The sequence below is a fragment of the Lissotriton vulgaris genome, chromosome 1_1 (assembly GCF_964263255.1).
Source record: "Lissotriton vulgaris chromosome 1_1, aLisVul1.2, whole genome shotgun sequence".
Classification (NCBI taxonomy): Eukaryota; Metazoa; Chordata; class Amphibia; order Caudata; family Salamandridae; genus Lissotriton; species Lissotriton vulgaris.
In genome coordinates this window covers 1,358,870,933-1,358,886,190 of record NC_141685.1, presented here as the reverse complement: position 1 = coordinate 1,358,886,190, position 15,258 = coordinate 1,358,870,933, and the positions used below count along the sequence as shown (strand labels likewise).

The 15,258-nt window shown below is 45.0% G+C and overlaps 1 protein-coding gene across 2 annotated transcripts in view; it reads left to right on the top strand.

Annotated features, from left to right (window-relative positions):
- The window catches only part of LRP1 (LDL receptor related protein 1), a 1,437,817-nt gene that overhangs the window by 1,082,688 nt on the left and 339,871 nt on the right, over positions 1-15,258 (top strand). For both annotated transcript variants that reach the window (XM_086966724.1, XM_086966716.1), the window contains exon 69: positions 11,878-11,984. In XM_086966724.1, the coding sequence (XP_086822850.1) occupies positions 11,878-11,984 (107 nt within the window). The remainder of the gene's footprint in view (positions 1-11,877; positions 11,985-15,258) is intronic.

Genomic DNA, 15,258 nt, shown 5'->3' with positions numbered 1-15,258 from the left:
AGATGAGGGCAACAGAATTTTCATTCTGAATTTAAGACTGTGCATTGGTACCTACTTATAAGTACCTAAATGGAACATAAACCCAAAAGCTCTTCTCAGAGCTACCCTTCATCTGATCACTCACAATTAATACTTTTCTCTAACTTATTTCTGTAATTTTCAACAAACTACGCTCAAAGAGCGCTACCCGGTACGCGAACTGGAAGCTAACCGCCCAAAATTATTTTAAAAATGTTTTTTCTCCGCACATATGGTCCTCCTCAGCCACCCTCAGAAAACCTGGGGGGTCAAAATACTTGTACCGTGTCCCCTTCTACCCTTTCTGAACATTATTTAACCTCCATTTTATATGTTAATTCGACCGAAACACAAAATGGTGGACTCCCGTTACGCTTCTAGTTCGCGGACTAAACTGCTTCCCGGGAAGCGGCCCAAAGAAAAGGTGGGAAAGTAATTCAAAGAAAAAGGACTGGAGACACTCTCACCAAATATAGATTAACTCATACTACATAACAATCCCTTTCATTTTCACAAATTTGATTGAAATTCCATTTAGCCATTAAGCCTGTAGACCTCTCTAAATACCTTGAGGTAAATTACTTCACAAAACACATCTGAAGTGTTGGAATTGACAACCAATAAAAATCTTACTTTCATTTTCTACTTTTATTACCTGATATTTGATTGGTTATATACCTGAATATATATAAAGGAAGAGAAGAAAACACAGCCATTTTGACTGCTACTTCTTGTTGTACATCACATTTCAATACTTACCTAAGACTTCAACTTGTTTCTGAAGGTAAGTTGTTATTTTTAAAAATGAAGTATATTGTACACTATAACTTGATATGGTAGACTTTTTCTGATACATATACACTATCCCTCTGTAGTAGTTATGGATTTAGATAGACTTCTCTGTTATAGTTAGGAATGGAGTTAGGCTTCTCTTCGTTAAATTACATACACTTTTTTATAGTCCTATTTCCACTCTGATACTATACACTGCCAAAAGAAAAATACACTGATAAAAACTACCTATCTAAAATTAATCCCAACAGTGCCCAATCTCTACTAATATATATTTTTTTATTCAAAATTTCAGGCAAAATGGAAGGCGAACAACAAGTTTCATTTTCAATTGAACTGAAGGAGAGCAGCCAAGACAAACTTGATGACTTTATGGATGACATTAGAGACCACGAACTTCTACAATGTGTTGAAGCAGTAGACAACCTGCTTCAAAATGAAAAACAATTACACCCTATAATAAATTATGACATTTCTGACAATGAAATGTTAGAAAATTTAATAAAGTATGAAACACAATCATAATAAAAAAAAAACAAAAAAAAAAAAAAACAACAAAAACAACAAATAATTAACATACAGTATTAAAAAAATCTATCATTCTTTTATCCTTATAGTACGCTGCCCAGAGCGCTACCCGGTTCGCGTACTAGGAGCTCACCACGCATAAATAATTTTTTTTTTTTTTCCCCTGCAGAAACCCTTTACAACCTCCACATAAAACTTAGGGGGTCAGGGAGGATCTACTAGGCCCCCTTATCGAAATTTCCCCCTTTGTTTTGGCCTCCTCTTATCTCTCGATCCTACCGAGAGACAAGATGGCGGCCGCACCGGACTGTTTAGAATGTTGACAGACACCGGAGAGCCAATCAGCTTCGCATCGCAAAGTTCCGATAAGCGAAAAGTACGCGAACCGGATCGCTGCCCGGAGCGCTGTTACAGATATATATCTTGATTTAAACGTTAATTTCTCAAAATCCACTGAAGCACATATATTGAGACCTAGCAAAGGCACATCGGGCTAACAGTCCCTACAATTTTGCCAAGTTTCGTGCAAATCCATTCAGCCGTTCGAGCTAAAAGTGAGGCCAACCGCCCTATGGAAATTAACATGGGAAAAACGCGTTTTGGGACCCCCCTTTTTTCTCAGCCCCCCCTTGACGAAACCCCCCCAAATTTCTAGGAGCTGCTCAGAAACAAAATGTGCCATTTTCCTGAAAATTTCAGCCGATTCCGTCCACAAACGCCAAAGTTATTAGACATAGAATTTTCAGAAATCCCATAGAGAAAAAATCCTAACTATATATACCTACTGGCGACCGCCAGTAGGTAATATATATATATATTTATATATATATATATATATATATATATATATATATATATATATATATATATATATATATATATATATATATTTATATATATATATATATATATATATATATATATATATATATATATATATATATATATATATATATATATATATATTTATATATATATATATATATATATATATTTATATATATATATTTATATATATATATTTATATATATATATTTATATATTTATATATATATATATTTATATTTATATATATTTATATTTATATATATTTATATATATATATATTTATATATATGTTTATATTTATATTTATGTTTATATTTACATATATATGTATGTTCGAGGCATATGAGCTGCAGATTGCACACTGTGCATAGATCGCCACCTAGTGTTGGGCCCGGATGTTTGCAGTTTGTTGTTGTCCTTAAAAGTTCTTTGGAAGTCACGAGATAGGTGACTTCTCCTTAGGACCACATTGCGCATGGGCATTGGCTCCATCCCCAGATTGTTTTTTTCCGCAATCGGGCTCGGATGTGTTTCCTGCGCTCCGGTTTGGAATCGACTTTCCTTCGGCGCGCAGACTCACCCAGTTCGGCGGTATTGTTTCGATCCCGCTACACATCGACGCGATTCTCTACCACTTCGAAGTCTTCGATTCCGGTCCTCGACGAAGGCCTTCGGGCCTACCTAGGTCTTACTTTCTAGCTCATGGAAAGGACGCCATTCAAGAAGTGTCCTCAATGTGGGTCGAAGTTTCCCCACACCGACCTACATGAGGTGTGCAACCTTTGCCTTTCACCGGAGCACGAGGCCATAGACTGTTCAGCGTGTGTCTCATTCCGCTCCAAGAAAACCATTCGGGACAGACGATCTCGGAGAACTATGGCTCGCTAGTCCGCTTCGATGCCCGACGACATCTTCGAGGAGGGCGTCGACGTGCCAGAACACCAGCACGCCAAAGAGAGTATCGGATCCTCAGATGCCGAAGACTCCAATGTCGAGGACATTACTCCAGCTCAACGGGTCGTAAGTAGGACCGTCGACCCCAACCCTTCCTTGACACCCTCAAAAAAGGCTTCGGTCACACCCTCACCTTCGGGCCTGGGTGCACACCGAGACACTGTTTCCCACACCCGCCTTCCGGCCCGGCAAAGAAGCCCATTAGGCCTTCAGGCGGCTCGGGCTCGAGCCAGCCTATTCCCGGTGCCAATCCTATACCGACACCGAAGAAGCCATCTTCCTCTACCACGCCGACACCTCAGCACACGGCGCCGAAGACTGGCAGCGGCTCATTGATGCCGAAACCGCACTCAGAGCCGAGTAAAAATCTGCCCAAAGCGCCAGATTCACACGCGTCGGAGCCGAAAAAACACCCGGAACCGAAAAAACAGGTTCCGGTAAAAGACATTTCAAAAGGGCACACTCCTAAGCCAAAAGACCCGACACCAGCTACCGACTCTGTGCCGAAAAAACCTACGGAGCCGAAAACTTCGACGCTGAAGGATTAGCCCTACTCAGAAGAACGTTTTACACCGGATTCCAAACAGAAAACTCTTGTAAAGGATACTAAATTCGGACAATTAACTCTCAGCTCCAAGAAGAGACCACTTGAGGCCCCAGCACCTCCTCCCCCTCCAAAGAAGAGACATTGCAACCTCTCCATTAAGGGTCCCTTCTCCACCACCTCCCCATACTGTTCCTCCTCCTACAGCTCCTCCACCACATCATTCACCTACACCATCTACTAATCCAGATGATGATGTGCACACAGATTCTGATGACACCGGTGGTGGTGCACTCTTAAGGAGTGCAGAGAGGTTTTGCTGCCACCTCTTTTGGAGGTGATGAATCTGGTAATCTCCAAAGGTGTCTTTCCTGCTTCATGGAAGATGGCGATTGTCAAGCCCCTTTTGAATAAGGCTACTCTAGGCCCCGCAATCTTGGAAAAATTTCGCCCTATTTCCCTGCTTCCTGCCCCCGCTAAGATGCTCGAGGCCCACCTTAATCATCATCTGAGCTCCTTCCTGGATAATTCCAGCCTGCTTGACCCCTCTCAGCACTGCTTCCGGAAGGCGCATAGCACTGAGTCCGCCCTTACAGTGGTGATCAATAACATCCGCGCTAAGGTCGACAGTGGCCAGACCACCCTTCTGGTCTTGCTCGACCTTACAGCTGCATTTGACACCCTGTCCCCCACCATTCTGGCTACCCGCCTTAGTGAGATGGGAGTGGAGGGACCAGCATTGAACCTCCTGACGTCTTTTCTCAACCAGCGTAAACAAAGGGTCAAGCTGGGTGACTTCCTCTCCCCCGTTAAGCCTGTGCAGTGTGGGGTCCCTCAAGGCTCGTCCTTGAGCCCCACACTCTTTAACATCTATGTGGTCCCACTTGCCGGGCTAGTAAGATCGTTCGGGTTGGAAGTACTGTCGTACGCTGACGACACCCAGATTATGGTATCTCTCTCTCAATCAGTGGACATCTCGGCCCTTAATTTCAGGAATTGCATGGAAGCAGTTGTGCGCTGGATGATTAAGAACTTCCTGAAATTAAATGGGGAAAAAACCGAAGTACTCTTCTTCGGAGGTAAACCGGAGGTCTGGTCAATGGAATGGTGGCCTCCGGCCCTTGGAACCTGTCCCACGCTGTCTCAAACCGCCCGCAATTTGGGCGTAATTCTTGACACCACTCTCTCCTTTGACAAACAAGTCAGCAGGACAGTTTCTACCTGTTGTGGTGTTCTAAGAATTTTGAGAAAGATCATGCACTACCTCTCCCCTGAAGCCCGGAAACAGATCACGGTGGCTCTCATCTCCTCGAGGCTTGATTACTACAACGCACTATATCTAGGCATAAATAAAAGATTAGTTCAACGCCTACAAATAGTGCAGAATGCTGCAGCCAGGTTTGTGGTGGATGCCCCTAGATGGTCATCTGGCTCCTCAATTAGAAAAAATCTGCATTGACTTACTTGTGCAGGCCAGGATAAACTTTAAGGTCCTATGCCTTACCCACTGTGCTTTGCAAGGGTCTGGAGCAGAAGACATTAGGTCTCTTGTGTCCTTTTATGCTCCGGGCAGGGCTCTTCGTTCTGCCAACAAGAACCTTTTGTCTTGTCCTTGAACTGCCAAGGCCAGATGGGGAGGGAAGGCCTTCTTCTCCCTTGCCCCCAGATTGTGGAACATGCTTCCAGCTGAGCTCAAGGGCCAGGCATCCCTCGCGCTCTTCCGCAAAGCCTTGAAGACCTGGCTTTTCACAGAAGCTTACCTGTAGTCGGCACATGTCTTTACATCTCAAACAGCGGTACCATCTCGATGCGCCTTGATGCCTATGGGCTAAATTGTGCTTTACAAATTTTAACTCACTTACTCACTCACTCCCTCAGAGTTGAGCCCAAATAATGGATTGTCTGGGTAGGCCGGTGAACCGATTTCTCCATGTTCACGTGAAGCCCTAGTCTGCGGAGCAGATTCAGACAAACTTGAAAATCATTCCTTACTTTTTGAGGAGATGGCCCTTTGTGGAGCCAATCGTCTAGGTAAGGGTAGACAAATAGACCTTTTCTGTGTAGGGCCGCCACCACCACTGCCATGCACTTGGTAAAGAGTTGTGGAGCAGATTTCAGTCCGAAGGGTAATAACTTTGAACTGGTAATGCTTACTGCCAATTACGAATCAAAGGTATTTGCGATGACGTGAAATGATAGGTATATGGAAGTACGCATCATGGAGGTCCACCAAACACATCCAATCTCCTGCTTGTAGATGTGGACAAATTTGATGATGGGCCAACATGCAAAACTTTTCCTTCACGATGACTTTGTTTAACAAGCGATTGTCCAGGATAGGTCTGAATTTGTGCTCCTGATCTCTTTAGGGCACAAGAAGTACCTGGAATAAACTCCCTTCCCTGCACAGAAGGAACCTCTTCCATGGCCTTTTTCCGCAGAAGGGTTATCGCTTCCTGCCTAAGCAACTTTAACTGGTGAGGACGAGATTTTTTTGGAGGAATGTCCTTTGGAGGCACACGAAAACATAGTGCGTATCGATTGCGCAGTATACTGAGCACCCAACGATATTTTGTTATGCTTCAATATTCTTCCAGATGATGTGAAGCACTTCCTCCCACTGGAGTGGGCAACGGCGCCAGAGGAAGCTCCTGCTTATTGCTTCCCTGTCGACCTGGCCGTGTTAGAGGACTGTTGCTCGTGACCTCCTCTACCTCTGTTGGACTTACGGCCTTGATACTGCGATTTGCCCTGGTTTTTGTTCTGGGTCCATTGAGGGGTTTGAACCCTCTGTTGGTAGCCCTTGCGTTGGTTGGGTCTGTATTGTCGTTTAAACTTTTTTCTTCTCCAATCCAACTGCTTTGAGGTTATCGAGCTCGGCTTTCATCCTACCCATTTGCTCATCTGTGTGGGTGCCAAACAGGGAGGAGCCGAAAAAAGGGAGATTTAGGATCCTCTGTTGAGCATCTGGATTGAGAGCGGTTAGTCTCAACCAGGAGGACCTCCTGGCGCAAATCCCATGCGTGTATGAGTGCGCCGACAGCATGGCACCATCCGCCGCTGTGCTAATCACTTGGTTGGCAACAAGCGACCCTTCCTTGATGACCTCCTCAAAATCCTTTTGATCTTCCTTTGGCAATTTTTCCATGAAACGATCCAAGGAATCCCATTAGGTCCTGTCGTAGCGACCTAATAAGGCTTCTGCACCAGAGACTTTGAGCGATGATGCTGCAGACCCGCAAACCTTCCGTCCCCCGGAGTCCTGGGACCTACTTTCTTTATCCGGCGGGACTGACGAAGCAGCTACTGCATGAGTTTTCCTCGCTGCCGCAGTTATAACAGAGTCGGCAGGCGGATCTAATTTTAAGAACCCAGGGTCTGTTGCTGCAGGTTTGTATTTCTTTTGAATCCTCGCCGGTGCAGCTTTAATCGCAGCTGGTGTGAGGAAAATTCCATCCCCGGTTCCAGAAGACCGGGAACCAGAGGAAGCAACGGACGTGATGCTGCTCTTTGATGTAGAGTCTCAAAAATAATTGTCGTTGCCACCTGAGTAGACATTTCGATGTTTAGCTACTGAGCCCCTTTCTGAAGCACACCATGATGTGTGTTAATGTCATCTATCTGTGATACTCTTGACAAATGGCTATCCGATAGAGTAGGTGAATAATCCATCTTGGAGGATCGGCTGGAAGAGGAAGACCACGTAGGTGACCCTCTCCTTGTGCGATGGGAACTAGGTCTGCGCTCCTGTGACCTGCCCGCACGTTCCCCACGTCTGGGCGAGGTTGACCTATCTACTTCCTGCACCAATCTTTGTAGAGGTGACCTGTGAAGAGGACTGGTATATTCTTCCTCCCGTCGGGATGCACCTGTATCTTTACTCCAGTGTTGGAGGGGAAGGAGTAATCTTGGTGACAAATGAACAGCAGGGGAAGCCTCCCTGTGATGTGAAGGAGACCTATGATGTCTGTCCGAGTGCCTTTCTGGCAAGGCAGATGGTGAATGCTCCGCTGAAGGATTTCTCGAGGAGTGAGACGAAGAGGGTTGTGATGCTGATTCTGTCACTAGAACCACAGAGCCTTCTCCAGACCTCACTGATGTGGGCCTCGACGTCGGGCGTGTGACCTGCTGTGATTGAGCTCTTCTCGATGTCGACCTGGATCTCCATCTCAACGTCTATTTCCGGCCTGGTGTTGGAATCTGTCTCGATGCCGACTCTGTTCCTCGACGTCGAATGCTTTGAAGACGACGCCGGAGTACCTCTTTGTCTCGACGTCGAATGTCAGTGAGCCGACTACAGCGGAGGGGTTCTGCTTCTCGACGCCGAACATCGTTGTGCTGACGAAGACGAAGGGCCTCTGCTCCTCGGCGCCGATCATCGCAGTGTTGACGGCGGTGGCGGGCTCTTCTTGATGCCGATCGTCGCCGAGGCGACGGCGGAGAGCTATCGTGCCAATCGTCGCCTGGTTGACAACAGCAAAGGACTCCTGCCCCTCGACGTCGATCGCCGATGGACTGACGACGATGGAGGGGTACCCGCCCTGGATGTCGAACGTTGAGCTGGCGACGGTGGGGGACTTCTGCTCTACGCCGATCGTTGCTGGGTTGACGATGGCGGAGGGCTTCTACTCCTCAACGCCGATTTTTGCCGAGTTGACGATGGCAGAGGGCTTCTGCTCCTCGACGCCGATCATCGCCGGGTTGACGACGGGGGAGGATCACGATTCTTCGACGACGGCGGTGAACGGAGAGACGTACCTGAATGACGGTGGTCTTTTTTTGGACAAATGACCCACCAGTGGTAGTTTTTTCTGCTTCAACCCGACTCTGAAGCAGAAGAGCGAGGGACTTTGCTTCTGGATGAAGATCTCGCCCTCTTAGAGCCCTTCCTCACCGGCGACCTGCCTCTGGAAAATGCCTTTTCTGCCAGCCCATAAAGATGGATCCTTTCTCTGTCTTTTAGAGTCCTTTTGGATTGGGACTGGCAATGAGGGCAGGACTTGGGGACATGGTCCTTAGGCAAACAAAGAATATAGACTGCATGAGAGTCTGACTTGGCCTTCTTTTTTCCACAAGAAGGGCAGGGATTAAAATGAGATGGCATTTTGAGTGGAAAAAATGCCCAAAACTGTAAAAAATAAAATAAAAAAAAGACGGAACCTTACTTCAAAAGATGAAAGACGTCGAAGTAAGTCAAAAATTTCCAAAAAAGTGAAGATTATTTCTCACTAAAATCAGAAAGAAGTGGAGCTGTGTAACCAGGATCCTTCCTGAATGAGCCGGAAAGAACAACTGACCTAACTGTCACCCCTGAGGCATGATGGGAAGCTGGGGGTTATGACTACCTTAAAGGCACGGTGACAGTTTATTTCTATGTTGCTAAGAGTTAGCTTTCCAGCCTTTTTAGGCTATGTTTTCTGCAATGCAGCCTGGGAGCTGTCAATGCTTTCTGTCCTATCTGAGAGTTTGTGCTTAGTGCTAAGCATTAAACCCTTTATTAAACATGCTCTGCTGTTGTTTTTTCCCTGTTTCTAATGTATTCTTTATGATATAATGGGAAGTCCTTAAAGCATTATTCAGCTCTAGTGTGTGTAAGGCTGCATTTTTTTTATTGTGTGTGTGTATGTGTATATATATATATATATATATATATTTATCACCACCTTCACAGCAGCGACGAGGGAATCCAATCCCCCACCGCAGCAACGCAGACACGGACCAAAGTTTCTGGCAAGATTATTTATTTGGTTGCAAAGCCGCTATAACGTTTCGCCTCCTCAGAGGCTTATTCACATGATAGATATATATATATATATATATTTGTGTTTCTGGGGCCCCGCACATGGGTGGGACTATTCTAGTGCTTATGACTATTGATGAGGATCCCCTGAAAGAGAACTGTATGCTAAATGTCATGGTACCCTAATGGAGGAAATGTCGCACTCCAGAATTTCTTTCCAACCACATGTATGCCTTTATTTGTGAATCCAATTCATCAGTTTCTCACGAAGTTGACTTTGAAAGACAGCTGCATGATGGTATGACAAGATACAGCCAACATGTGTTTCGAGGTAACACTCTTTTTCAAGGCTCAATGTATTTGGGTGGTAGTAAATGCAGGTCTTATTCTCTGTGTGAAATCCATTTACACTCGTAACCTTAACTGCATCTGAAAGTTGGTAAAAGTATAAATGGATTTCAACTAAGAGCTCCTGAGCAACCCTCTGCATCAAATTATTTTTTTCTTCAAAAGTCAGTCTGAAGTTAGTATTTATTCTTTTCTTTTTATTCCTTCATCTTCAAAACCCGTAGCCAACACGTTTCGTCACGCAGTACATCAACCTTTGACTTCATCAGGGCTACAAAGGCAAATTACAAACTTGTAACTCACATAACCCAATTACACTATTACTGTATATCATAGTTACTGTTCACTCCTTCCATGTATGTGTATATTCTAAAAGAGCTCCAATTTACAGACCTAAGGTACTACACAAAGCCTAGCAGAGTTAGTCCATTAACACCTTGGCTGCTGTGACTTTTCCCCTCCTGTGCTGAACTTGTATGAATACTATTGTTTCATGACGAGCTCAGCTCATCATAAGCACAGCTTAACCGTGCCTCATGACGAGCTCAGCTCGTCATGAGCATCGAAAGGGTTAATTCATACATGCCTAATAAAGTGTATCATACATTCACTGGTACTGCTCAAGAAGGTTTTACTTTATGGCATTGAAACTGTATTGAGTGACATTAGAGGGGATAATCATGTACTGAAGTTAACATTAATGTGAAGCTAGTTGAAATACGGTCTTATGTGCTGTGGACAAAGGTCTGAACATAGACCACGAAATACAATATTTTCTGGGGAAATTAAATGCTGGAAAGAAATTGTAGAGTGGGGCATTTTTATGTAATCTTAATATTAACTCATTATTAAGACCTCTGTTAAGGTACCATAATCGTGAGCCACACTGCCGGATACAAGTTTTCCTCTTTCCGTTGCTTAGGCCTTCGAATTTAGCCTATTGGGTGTGATTTGGTGCTGGCAGAGAGAGCTAATTAATATGCTGTTCAGAAGAAAAAACTGGAGAAGGTAGTGTGTGCTCCAAATCCTTGGAAGCAGTATGCAGTTATGACGCTTAACCTTGAGAAGTGGATGTTTCATCAGTGGGGCGCTTTAGATTGTCATTTCACTTCCCACCTAGTATATTGTAGGATGTGATATTTGCATGTCAAAGTTGTTAATGCTCCTTTCTTAGTGAATTACTTTGGAATGGAGTTGGATAACTCAGTAATCCCCTGAGGCCGAAAAGTGCATGTGCACTTCCCCCTAGTGTAGAACTTGGTGGCTCATTGTTCTTGGTTTAAAACAATAACCATTGACTGATACTCCACTTGGTGGAATCAAATATTGAAACTTTGATCTCCATGTATAAGAAGCATGAGTGAGCTTTGCCCATAGCAGAATTTCATTATGGTATAGTAAGCCTATGACCTGAAAGTGTATGTGTATTCCTTCCTGATAACATTTTGTGACTATTGTGGTGTGGTGCATTCATAGCGAGGAATTGTGAGGTAATTTATTTTGTCTTCAGAGCAAGATAATTACTGTATTTTACGCTGCTAGTGAGACTGAATGCTGTGCAGTGATGCAAGGCCCTAGGTTTTGCTTTGATAACACAGTTCTATTCTGTGCAGCAGTGTAAAGCATTGCGTTTTTAGGTATCTCTGTATTGCGTGTTTGGTGATGGATAAATTTCATGCTTGTTTGCTTAACATTACCCGAGTCACTCTGAGTGACCCTGCTCATAGTTTCTGCAAATGTACTATTAGTTTGCTTGCCTGATATTCTTCTATAGTCACAAATGTGTTCTGCTTCCTCTTCTAACCACCCACTATCCCCATTGCTCCTGCTCACCTGTGCAGCTGCCAGGTATATTTTTAGCCACTGATTGAATTTTACCTAGAAAGAACACAAATCACATCTCTGGTCTCCTTTCCTCCTTCTCTGTTCTCCCCTTGTGACTATCCAAGGACCCCCTGCGTGTTGGCTTCATGGTGTCTGTACCCCAAGACTCTACGGAGTGCAGTGCGTGTGTCAAGCACGTTACTCTGTGCCTGCTCTGTTGATCGTCTCAATTTATCCCCCATTTGTTTTTTCCTCCCTTCCACATTTCCACACTTCTCGCCCTCCCCTCCCCTCGTCTAGCGCCTCGACCCTGCTCTGAAAGTGAGTTCTCCTGTGCCAATGGCCGTTGCATTGCTGGGAGGTGGAAGTGTGATGGTGACCATGACTGCATCGACGGCTCTGATGAGGTAAGAGCACATCAGAAGGAAGTTTGAACTTTTTCTGCTAACCGGGATTCTCTTCACCTTAGGACAAAGGAAATGTAACATTTTATTTACTACACGAAAGCAAGTATATAAAAAGTAAGCAAAGGAGCATGCAAAATAGAGGACATGACTTTAGGTAGGAGCAGCAATAAGGAATGTCTTCCTCGTGTACAGAGTAACCTTATGTCGACTGTAAGAAAATGCCTCTTTGTTTGGTTACCCCAAAGTTTTGGACTATAGCTGCTGGTCTTTCGATCTTAAGAGCGCACTGAGGCCTGCAAACAAGTCCTCGGTGCCAGTGCTGTGACCTTGAAATGTTGGTTTAATTGATTTATAGGCAGTTAGCATGAGGTAACTTATTAGTGAGTCCCTAGTAAATAGTCCTCAGAGCCTGTAGGTTTGGAGGTCCCCACAGTGATTGCAGCACTGGTTGTGCCACCCTGGGTGTGACAAAAGTAATACATGTCTCCCAGTCTATCACTGCAGACTGGAAGGACAGTTTTAAACTGCTAACTTGATTTTGACATTTAAAACAATAGCAAAACCTATTCCTCCCTTTTTAATATATATATATATATATACACGCCACCCCTAATGTAGGCATATCGAGCCCTTACTCGGGGTACCCCCGTTGGCAAGCGCAGAGTTACAGGTTGACATGTCAGCCCTGCTAACTTCTAACTGGGACTACTAATGTCGGTACTGTTGGGTATCAAACTACTTGTTACGTTAAGCCTGACTTGATGCTTAAGTCAAAATTATTATAACGTGTTGCTGTGTGCATCTTTAAAAAAAAATCCACTTTATTACCTAAAGTCTCCTGTGCCTGTTCACTGTTGCACATAGGTATGTCCCTGAACCTGCTTTCTGCCTTCCTGAGAAGATGTGTAAATGACTCCTAGGAAAGAACATAATAGAAGCCTACATTTGGGAGAGGTGTTGTCTCACCCTGGCAGGAAACCAGACAGGTGCTGATCCGAACGACACGCTTTCAATGGGAAGCCACCTTTGATGGGGGGCTGCTCTGTTTAGGCAGACAGACTGGTACTAGGGACAGCGAGAGGAAGCCAGTTGTCAAACCGGTCTTTCAGGGACATGTAGCTCCCTTGATAGCCATATATCTGGGTTGGGGCTAGGGAACTTTGCATCCCAAAAGAGGGGTTCTGCCATGTTGGAAGTGGGCAGAATAGAACCTTCTGGAATAGCTAGACACCACACTTGCCAGGAAGTAGTCATCCGGAAGAAGGGGACCTAGTAGCTCAATGGCTAATGACCATGAGGGCATAAAAAGTGCACCCCTAGTGCCCAGAACTTGGATCTCGTTGAACTGAAAAAGAGGCCCGAAGGACTGCCATGCTATACCAAGAACCCAGCAAAGAGACTGCACCGACGTGGATTGCGCCAGCTGCACTGGTTTGATAGCAAAAAGGCTGTTCTCTACACATGGAGACCTAGCCATTCTGACTGAAACGTGGCTAACTGAAACTTTTACACCTATAATGGACATACTAGTCCCCCCCAACTACCACATCATTAGACTCGACAGGTCCGGCAAGACGGGCGGGGGAAATCGCATGCATTTTTAGGAGCAACCTCTCTGTTACTAAAGTCACCTCCCCCTCCCTCACTTCCTGTGAACTCTTCTGCCTCGATATCTCCAGCGAGGGCAAACCTGTATGCTCTTTACATGCCATCTACCACCCGCCCGGGGACAACCTCACCTTCACCCAACAACTCATGGACACGATCTCATCCAATGCCGGCCGGCAGATCACTCAAATTTACCTGGGTGACTTCAATCTCCACTGGAACGATCAGAAAGACGCAGTGGTGAATAGTCTCAAAACTTTCCTTAATGCGCTTGACCTCACCCAAATCTGCAACAGCCCGACACACGACAAAGGCTCGATCATCGACCTTATCATCGCCAAAGAGGACTCTACCCAATTGGAGGCGATCCAACCCTGTGACTGGTCAGACCCCCACATTATCACTTTCTTCATCAACAAAAAAGTTAAACCTAACACGGCGCAACCCACCAAATCCAAGATCTTGAAAAGGAACATGAAGAATCTTAACCCTAACTCCCTGCCGTCCCACACCTGCAGTCTCCTCCTTCCCCCTTCGGGCGCCTCTGATGTTCAATCACTGACCGACCTCTACCTCGATTCTATGAACTCAATAATCAATGAAGCTGCCCCCCTGCAACTGAAGAGTCTCCACCAAGAAGTCGAACCCTTGGTATGACGGCAGACTCAATGAAGACAGTCATGCTATGCGAATGGCAGAGCACACCTGGAGATCTGACCCCTCAGCACTGCACCTTAAAACGCTGAAGAACAAGAGAAATGCCTACTTTAGGAAAATCAAGCGTTCGAAATCTGACTTCTTTAGCCTCCAGCTGGACCAAGCAAAAAACCGACCGAGAAAACTGTTCGAACTAGTCAAAACTCAAACCAAGATGCAACCTTCACAATCAAAAAGCACAACAATCTCTACCACTCATCCTAAGAACAACGCATCATGGACGTCATTCGACACCTACACTGAAGAAACAATCCACAAACTGCTCGGCACCTCGAAGCCCTCTAATCACTCCACAGACCCCCTACCTGCTAATGCTGTGAAAGACTTCACCCCCTGCTCCTCCCACTCTGGACCAAAATCATTAACAGCTCCCTTCAACAAGGACTCATCCCAGACTCCCTCAAGGTGGGGCAAGTCACGCCTATACTCAAGAAACCTACAGCTGACCCGGCTGACCTAAACAATTATCGCCCTATCACCAATATCCCCACCTTGGCCAAACTGCTGGAAAAATGTGTACAACTCCAACTAACAAAACACATTGGTCAGTTTGACCTCCTCAAACCTCATCAATCAGGCTTCCGAGCGAAACACAGCACGGAAACGGCTATGACTCACATAATTGATGACGCCCTCCAAATCCTTGATAGCAAGGACTCCTGCCTCCTCATCCTTCTTGACCTCTCCTCAGCATTTGATACTGTCAAACATGAGAACCTACTGGAGCTGCTAAATACCAGAATGGGTTTATCCGAGACTGTTCTCAAATGGTTCACTTCCTTCCTACATAACTGGTCTCAGAAGTTCAAGATCAACAACGTGCTCTCCTCGAATATATCTTTCCATTCCGCAAAAAAAAATCCCGCATACCATCACTCCGCATTTTTTAAGTCCGCAAAAACCATTACTCCTCAAGCCATAATTCCGCAAATTTTCACAACGCATATGA